The sequence below is a fragment of the Blastocystis sp. subtype 4 genome (genome assembly GCF_000743755.1).
Source record: "Blastocystis sp. subtype 4 strain WR1 chromosome Unknown seqid_0279, whole genome shotgun sequence".
Taxonomy (NCBI): Eukaryota; class Bigyra; order Opalinata; family Blastocystidae; genus Blastocystis; species Blastocystis sp. subtype 4.
Genome location: NW_014569268.1, coordinates 1 through 8,867, shown reverse-complemented (window position 1 = coordinate 8,867; position 8,867 = coordinate 1). Strand labels below are relative to the sequence as shown.

The 8,867-nt window shown below is 38.9% G+C and overlaps 5 protein-coding genes across 5 annotated transcripts; 3 read left to right on the top strand and 2 right to left on the bottom strand.

The window, feature by feature from the left end:
• Positions 1–1,259: 1,259 nt before the first annotated feature.
• Positions 1,260–1,878, top strand: JH06_4540 (V-type proton ATPase proteolipid subunit; the record flags this gene model as incomplete). Its single annotated transcript, XM_014670415.1, has 4 exons — positions 1,260–1,359; positions 1,394–1,552; positions 1,584–1,712; positions 1,745–1,878. The coding sequence occupies 4 exons, from the start codon at positions 1,260–1,262 to the stop codon at positions 1,876–1,878; spliced, it is 522 nt and encodes a 173-aa protein (XP_014525901.1).
• A 267-nt stretch (positions 1,879–2,145) lies between these two features.
• On the bottom strand, positions 2,146–2,625 carry JH06_4539 (heat shock protein HSP20; the record flags this gene model as incomplete). The annotated part of the gene is made up of 1 exon (XM_014670414.1): positions 2,146–2,625. One exon carries the CDS (start codon positions 2,623–2,625, stop codon positions 2,146–2,148), a length of 480 nt encoding a protein of 159 aa, XP_014525900.1.
• A 1,146-nt stretch (positions 2,626–3,771) lies between these two features.
• Positions 3,772–6,597, top strand: JH06_4538 (hypothetical protein; the record flags this gene model as incomplete). The annotated part of the gene is made up of 12 exons (XM_014670413.1): positions 3,772–3,909; positions 4,069–4,260; positions 4,291–4,614; positions 4,645–4,866; positions 4,897–5,048; positions 5,080–5,379; positions 5,410–5,817; positions 5,854–5,947; positions 5,980–6,045; positions 6,080–6,122; positions 6,155–6,423; positions 6,454–6,597. The coding sequence occupies 12 exons, from the start codon at positions 3,772–3,774 to the stop codon at positions 6,595–6,597; spliced, it is 2,352 nt and encodes a 783-aa protein (XP_014525899.1).
• A 243-nt stretch (positions 6,598–6,840) lies between these two features.
• JH06_4537 (RNA-binding protein pno1-like protein) lies at positions 6,841–7,722 on the bottom strand (the record flags this gene model as incomplete). Its single annotated transcript, XM_014670412.1, has 7 exons — positions 6,841–6,976; positions 7,008–7,072; positions 7,100–7,179; positions 7,211–7,334; positions 7,365–7,483; positions 7,540–7,564; positions 7,591–7,722. The coding sequence occupies 7 exons, from the start codon at positions 7,720–7,722 to the stop codon at positions 6,841–6,843; spliced, it is 681 nt and encodes a 226-aa protein (XP_014525898.1).
• A 406-nt stretch (positions 7,723–8,128) lies between these two features.
• On the top strand, positions 8,129–8,379 carry JH06_4536 (seryl-tRNA synthetase; the record flags this gene model as incomplete). The annotated part of the gene is made up of 2 exons (XM_014670411.1): positions 8,129–8,251; positions 8,281–8,379. 2 exons carry the CDS (start codon positions 8,129–8,131, stop codon positions 8,377–8,379), a joined length of 222 nt encoding a protein of 73 aa, XP_014525897.1.
• Positions 8,380–8,867: the final 488 nt, after the last annotated feature.

Here is an 8,867-nt window from a genome sequence, read left to right as displayed (position 1 = left end):
ATCACTTTCTGGACTCAGAGTGTTCGTTCGAGAAGACATTTCATTCATCAGAGGAGAGAACACTTGGGACACACGCTACAATGTGAGTGGAGGATAACAACAAACTTCAAGGGAAGTCGAAAGCACACCTGTCTTCTGAACAAGTTCTGAAAGCATTCCTTGAAGAGAAGAGATTCGTTCGTCTAGAGGAATAGTACACCATGCAGTTCCAGCAAGTTTGTTTTGAAGAAGAAAGAAGGATTGCTCGATTTCAAGGAGTTTGCTTGACAGATACTGGAGGTCAGGGACCGAAGCATGAGTTGAAACACCAACACCAAGACCCAGAGAAGAACAAGTCGGATTGGAATTTGTATCAACAGAGTGACTCGATGGTTCTTCAGTGAACTGATCGAACACAGTAGACAAGGATTGTCGCATCTCTTGGATACTAGAACGAAGAGAATCGATCTCATTATCAATAACTAGAGGTCATTGAACACAGAGAATATGACATAAACGAAAGGGAGAGTGAGACTCAAAGACTTGAACGATTTTGGCTTCAAATCGATTCAAAACCTTTTCAATTGAGTAAATAGATTCAATTAGATCAGATCGAGTGTCTTCTAGTAATGACTACAAACAAGAACAATTGACTGATTCTTGTTTTGGAATTCATCTTTTCAGGTTTTGAATTTCCTGATGACAAAACGATATCTGGATTTGTTTCAATCTACACTCTAAGAGAAGAAAACACAATTTTAACTTGTCGAATAACTTCCTGATTTGTTGATGATGGTTCTATCACAAAAACAGACTCTTCATTCATTTCAACTGAACCCTTCATTGAAACTACTATTTGAATGAACTTTGTGATTACTAATTGGAATGAATCATTCTATCTTGACTCAAGTCCTTTCAAGAAGTGATTTCCTTTCCAATTTCAATGGATTTCGTATTTGAGAATGAAGATACAAATATAATAGTTAAGATATCAGTTTTGAATAGCAATCTGAGTAATAGTCGTTATCATTTCAATTTCTACTTCTTGATCCTTCACAATATCAAATTGGTTTTTCAAACTAAGAATTGTTTCCCAATAAAAGAGAAATGAATCGAAATCGAAGTGAATTCCATCGTGGATTGATCGATACCATAAGTGAAGAATAGATGGAATGAATCGTCGAAACGTAGTAGTATCCCACTACCGAATCTGTGATACCATTTGGTTGTTGTTCAATTTCTCTCAAATCCATTGAGTTGTATTCCAGTTAGTAAGACTAATGTTGTCTACCGTCTTCGAAGCTGCTGTTTCTGACCTTTGCCCATCATCTGCCCCTTTCTTTGGGTTCATGGGTGTAGCTGCATCTATTATTTTTGCCAGTAGGATAAATGGGTGTGAAATTGATTGTTTTAGATCTTGGTTCTGCTTATGGAACTGCTAAGGCTGGAGTTGGTGTATGCTCGATGGGAGTGTTCAAGCCTGAAGCTGTGATGCGTAACATGCTTCCTGTGATTATGGCTGGTATTCTGGGTATTTATGGATTGATTGCTTCGATCATTATGGTGTATGCTAGTATGAATTTGAAGTGATGTTAATTGTTTAGTTAAGGCTCCTACTGGTGGTGTGACTCATTATTCTAGTTTCAATGGTTATGGTCATCTTGCTGCTGGACTTAGTTGTGGTCTGTCTTGTCTGGCTGCTGGTTTGTCCATTGGTATTGCCGGAGATGCCGGTAAGTGTATTTGTGAGTTTGAGTGAGTGTAGGTGTCCGCGCTTGTGGTCAACAGGAGAAGATCTTTGTGGGTATGATTCTTATGTTGATTTTCGGTGAGGCTCTTGCCCTTTACGGTTTGATTGTGGCAATTGTGATTGTTACTGTCACTACCTACAGCTGTTAAGTCCTAAGTTCGTATCCTTTCTTTTGTTTGTATTAGTACATTATTGATGAAAGATTGAAAGAAAAGAGAAATGGGATAGTTGAAAGAAAGAAAAATGCATGAAGAGGGACTCGAACCCTCGAGTGCGAACACATTACGGCCTTAACGTAACCCCTTGGACCACTCGGGCATCCATGCACTGAAAGTGGTTTCTATTCTTTCATCTATGAGACAAATACTTGTCATTCTCTTTTGACTTGATTCAACAAACAACAATCATACAACACTCTAATTTACAGTAATCTGTTTCTTAGCAGGAGTAGTCTCCTTCTTAGGAATAGATACCTTCAATACTCCATTCTCATATACAGCAGCCACATTATCCACATCAGCATTTGTAGGAAGAGAAACTTCACGATGGAACTGACCAAAATGACGTTCACTGAAATGACACTTCGATGTCTTGTCCTCTTCCTCCTTCTCTTCCTTACGTTCTCCTTCAATCACCAAACAGTGATTCTCCACACTCATCTTCAATTCACTCTTGTCCATTCCAGGAACATCAACACGAATCTCATAACTCTTCTCGTTCTCATTCACATCCATTCGACCAAAACCACTCAGAGGAGTGATAAGGTCACGACGAGGCTTCAACTCCTTTCCCTTATTGTCTTTATCATCAGCAAGCCACTTCTTGGAGAAGAAAGGACTTTGCATGAAGTAGTCATCAAAACCATCAAAGAAAGGATCACGGAAAATAAAACTCATTATAACTAATTAGCTGAAATATAAATAAAAGTGAATGAAAGGGTGAAGAAACGAAGACAACGGAACAAATGTCTAGAACCTCTTTCTAGAATACTCTCCGATCCACTCCAAACCCTATTAGAATGTATTGTGAGACTATTCTACACTCGCTACAATGAAAATGGAAAAAAGACTAAAGAAGAGATTGTCATGGAATCATCGGATTGTTGTTCGAATCGATGCAACAAACGATAACAAGTCAAATGAACAACTATCAAATGTGTATAGAAAGAATGACTTGATTCTTCTACAATTCTTTTCTCTCATCTCTCTCTGGAATGGAGAAATGGATGTGTTCATAATGATTCAAAGGAGGATACGAAGATGACATCAGTTATTCCTGAAATAACCATCTGAAGGAAGTTTATTGTTGGTCCCATGGTGTAATGGTTAGCACTCAGGACTCTGAATCCTGCAATCCGAGTTCAAATCTCGGTGGGACCTTTCTTTTCTCTCTTTCCATTATCTCTCCATTTCTCTTAATAGATTTAGAATCTCAATTGAAATAAGAAGAAAGGAAGATGGATTCTTTGTTAGGAGAATCTGATATTCCTTTCTATTCATTTGAATACATTCTATTTATCCATTCGATACACCTTCAAACCAAGTAACGACTCAATCCACAACCATCCCATTCATTTTGAGTCCATAGATATCTATGTATATTATAATCCTTTCTACAAGATCTGAGACACAAATACTCACTCTGTGAACCATAATTCAGTGAAGTCTCTTCCTATCCCTTGCGGACATGTGTCCTCTCTTACAAACATTCCTGTGGATCCAAATGACTTGTCTGTGAGTCACTTCAAATCTCAAACGATGATTAGGACAATGAGCATAAATAGAATTCAAATACTGTGATATTGAATAGAGAGTGTTTGTGTCTTGGAGAAGAATACAGAATGAATGAGAGATGATTCAAATCTTATATCGATGATTGCATGAATTGAAATGGAAATGAGTGGTTATGGCGATCACCTTTTTTTCGATCTTCCATTGGATTCACAGATCGCAAACAGGATTCCATCCTCGGATCGAGCTTTTTTCTGTGTTTCCTGATTGTGAACAATAAGAATCGCTAATAGGTTTTGAAAGAAAAGGAGAATGCGACGCTTTGCAGTTCGACAAAGACCTCTCCAACCAGGAAAACGAATCCGGGTTTATCATCTAGCAGTCGATGGCTCCTTTATCAACGAGAATGGAGATCGAGTTCCTGCGAATTTGTACGACCTTGATGATTGTGTAAGTTCGTGTTCTGATCATCACTTTGGGATCTACAAACGATTGCAAGCTGCTGAATTGCAATTTTAGATGGAAGAATCCCTTGGTGAGTGAATGAATGATGGGATCCAAGATGCCGTTTTGTTGATTCTTTGTGTTTCTGCTCTTACCATTCTGTAGTCTCCTGAGAAGACATCGTTCTTGACAAAGGCACGTATTTCGATCCCGAAGCCACCTATTCGGACGATTCCCAATTATGACTCTGAAGTCTCTCATACATTTAAGCGATCAAATGGATTCATCAAGTATATTCCATTGACATTGGAGGAAGAAGCGAATCGTGTTGAATACAACTTGGATTACAATGATGAAGTTATTGTGTTGGTCTACTATGAGTTGTAGATGTGGCTGAGGAAGCATAAGCTGTATGGTGATAATGCTGCTGAGTCAAAGAAGCTGTCTCTGGAGTTATTCGAGCGTATGTTGGATTGCACTGAGAAGTATTGTGGCGAACATAAGAGTGAACCAACAGCAGACATTCTAGAGACACTCTTTATCCAGAAACTACAGTTCAGTCGTCTGGACTCGCATGAGGTTTGTAAGCACATTTTGGACTATTGGAAGAAGAAACGGAAAGAGTTGGGAAAACCATTATTACGTCGTTATTGGCCTCTAACTAATGTGAATGACACCAATCCGAATCTAGTATTTCGACCTCGTAGCAAGGTGAATGAAAGAGAAAGGAATGATGAATAGGATGAGCATTATCGATTACGAAAGAAGAGTAAGCCAAATGAAGAGATACTGGAACGAATGATCGAATTGAAGGCTAATCTGGAACATGCTCAAACTCTCTGTCAATTGACTCATAAACGTGAACAATTGAAGTTGAAGAAGCTTATGTATATCTATGAGACAGTAGTTGAAGTTCATTATCTATTGACGAGTCATTCAGGGAGTCGACCATTAACATTCAATGTATCTGAGATGAGAGAGAATGATTGATAGCTAAAGGATATGTTTGTATATGAGGGAAGAACGAGTTCAATTCTTTCTGCCAACTCATCAGCAAATGCTTATGCTACATTCAATCCAATAGTAAGTCAAGGATTTAGTATGGATTCTCGTTTTGGAATGGGTCTGAATTCGTTGACTGAAGAGTAATCATTATGAAGGAAGGATAACGAGTAGAATGGATGAGATCACTGCATTGACAACCACAGCTTCATTGAATCATATCACTCCTGAAGAAAAGCATTATCTTCAGTTGATGGCTTTGGCTCAATTAGGAGGGGTTTTGGATGGACATGAATTTGTTCGTTGTGAGACCCCTTCCATTGTGATTAACCAGGCAGGAAGTACTGAGATGAGTGGGACCAACTGGCTATTGCCTGTATCAGCACGAGATTGCTATGAGCATTTCTACAATGATACAGTGAATGTGAATACGTACGCCACATATCATTCTCCTATACCAGAGCGTATTCGATTGTATGATTGAATGATTGATCTTATGAATAGACGGGGTCGTGTAGGACGAGGAGGACGAATTATCATTGATCGGTTATCTGAACCAAAACCCCGGTTTGGGAATATGTCTCATGAGATCTATCGAGGGACTCTTCCTATGGCTGCTGTTCGTTACAAGCCTTCATCAAAGGATCAGAGTAGTTCTCTTCTTCCTGATCTGACATCATTGGATGCACCAGTCTCTAACATGGTTATGGCTCCTGTAGTCTTCAATCGTTGTGCACCTGAGAAGTTGAGTGTGAAGCGGAGTTACCAAGAGGTGATGCCATCTGAAACAGCTCTTCCTTATTGTAACATTGATACTTCTCTGTCCTTCAATCTGGCATCGGAAATGCTTGTGCGTGTGGATCCTGTGAAGCGGCTGATTCTCAGTAGAAATACGGCCAATGACCAGGTTCAGTTCTTCCTTTAGGGTTATAGATTGTATTCTAAGAGTTGTTTGTTGACATTCTTTTCTTCGATATTGAAGGAAATGAATCTTACAGATCCTTCGCTGATGACTCGCTATTTGCGAATAAAAGGAACAATCGTAGGAGAGAGTTGGAGTCGAGCACCTAATAGAAGAAAACAGATATGATGAAATTCAACAAAGTCATGAGTGAAATGTTTCTTCATGGAAATCAACCGGTATAATGTTGGTCTTGAGAAGAATGCTCTGTAGTTACAATTCAATGAATTGAAGACATATTATTACTTGAAATCGGGTAATACTTTAAGATTGAATTCTAAGATTCAGATCGTCAGGATGAACTCCTTCAATTCATTGAAAGGTCAAATCGAACGTTCTCAATTGTGTATCGAGGAATGACTTTCAAGCGTTGTGATGACCTGAGAGAAGGAGCAGGTGGGGAATATGTTTGTTCGGAGGAAGGAGGAGGTTATATTCGAGAGATTGGATTCATGTTGGTTTGGAGTGATTGGCTGAGAGACAGACCTGTAAAGAAGAAGAATTGTGTGTGTTATCAATGGACAGTGGGTAGTGGATTGTATTTGAAAGTCTATGAAGTGCTGAAAGTGAAAAGGAATAAAGAATAGTTGAAGGAAGGATTCAAAGGAATAAGAAAGATGGAAGTGAAGAGTGATGAGGCATTCTTTGAGTTGTATGGGTTCTGTAATAGTCTGGCTGTGGATTCAACAGGTAAAACAATGCGTACAATAATACAGCAACTACAGCCGTAACGAATACAAATAGTATGAAGAGTAGATATCTTGTAGTTGAAAAGAAATCAAACATTGGATGTTGATTTGTTTATTTGAAATAGGTTAGAGTAAAGAAAGAGTTGATTGACTGTATAGTGCAGTGGCTAACACGCTCGCCTGACACGCGAGAGATCCCGAGTTCGAGCCTCGGTATAGTCATCTTTTCTTTTTCTTCTTTTCATTCCAAACAAACATTCAAACTATAAGATAACACATAAACGACTAGAAACGCTCTCTCTGTCTTGCTGCAACTTGTTTCATCTGATTATACACCTTGTTTGGAGGTGAACCCATAATCAAGTTACAAATAGCATTTCGAGCAACAGCAATATTTGCATATGAACCAAGGATATGAATTCTAATTATTACACCAAATATATCTTTCATACGTTTGATCAGCAAGAACAATTCGACAACGAGTTGCATTCTCGATAGCAAACTTTGTCTTTCCCATCTACAACTCATAAATCCATTCAACAACCACCTGACCAGCAATTCGACCAATAGCACGACTGATATGATCACCATGAAGAAGACGGACATCCTTGATCTCAAATGTCTCTATTTGTCACATTCTATTCAATAAATATACCGATATACAAATCATCCATTCGCAAAAGAGCAATAGCATCATCAATCTCAAATCCAAGCATGAATGCATGAATATAATCCTCTCCCTTCTGTAAACAGCTACTATCAACCGTATGAGGTGAAGTCTACTCCTTAAAGAAAACCACAACTAATACCTTCAGTTCCACACAACGAGTCTTTGGATTAAATCGAATCAATAATTTCAGTTGGTCAACAATTGGACGCATCAGTCGTTCCCAGTTGTTCTTCAATGGCGTCTGATAATGAAGGAACACTAACAACAATAAAATTAGTAAAATCATAAGGATATGAATCGATTTGGAGGACAACGAATCCGTCGAATCTGTTCACCACCCTACACATATCAAAAATGATAAATACAAGTACAGCCATATCTTGTGCAGAGAGAGCAGGGAAATCGGGTACTTCTTCCTCTTTCTCCTCACTCTCCTTTTCTACAACCTGTTCCTCGATTTCCTGAGTAGTTACAATGCTGTTCTTTTCTTCTTCCATAGAAAATGAGATACAAAGTGGTTGTATATGGAGATATAGTCATTCAAAGAAGTGACAGAAATAGGTCCAATTTTGGCAAAGCCATAATAGAGCCAATTTGGTGTAGATAATGGATAGAAAAGAGAATTCCCACACCGGGAATCGAACCCGGATCGGCAGGGTGAGAGCCTGCTATCCTAACCAATTAGACTATATGGGACTTGTTTTTGCTTCTTTCTTTATCTATTCAAAATATAGACTTTGTCTCTTATTCTTATATCTCTCAAATCCTATAGAGATCCCAGACCATAGATCACCATTATAACAGAGACATAAATAAATCATCAATGAAAGAAAACCACGGGAATTGACTCGATTTGGTGAGTTAATACTATCATTCAATACATTTTCTCCCAAATTAATCAGTATGCCTATTGATATTAATTTACTCCGTGTATCCCGTGGTGGAAATCCTGATCTGGTTCGTCAGTCTCAACGTAATCGTTATGCTAGCGTCGAATTGGTGGACGAAGTGATTGAGCTGGATGATGTAGACTTTCTGGATGTTGATTATTGTAGAAATGGAGAGCTATGACTGGTAGTATCGACAACTTGAAGAAGGAGAAGCGTCAGCTGTCTACTCTGGTATCTGTAGGATTATATGATTTAATGGAATAGATTGGAAAGAAGAGAAAGAATGGTGAAGACAGCACTGAGGAGACACAGAAGGTGAAGGAGATTTCGGCAAAGATTGTGGATGAAGAGAAGGAGTTGGAAACTCTGCGTCAGCAGCGCGATGCCAAACTGCGTAAGATTGGCAATATTCTGTCTGATACTTGTATTATCGATAATAATGAAGTGAGGATTTGATAGCGAGGATTGATAGAATAGGATCACAATGGAATTGTATGGAAGTGGGGTGTTCCTCGTGAGATGACTCGTGAGATGTATTGTCATCATGAGCTATTGTGGACCTGAGCGTGGTGTTCGTGTTGCTGGTCACCGTGGTTATTTCCTGAAAGGAGCTGCTGTTCTTCTGAATCAAGCCATCATTATGTATGCCATGCACTGGAACTACCAACGTCAGTTCACTATGCTGCAAACTCCCTATTTCATGAATCGAGATGTTATGGCAGGTGTGGCTCAGTTGGAAGACTTCGATGAAG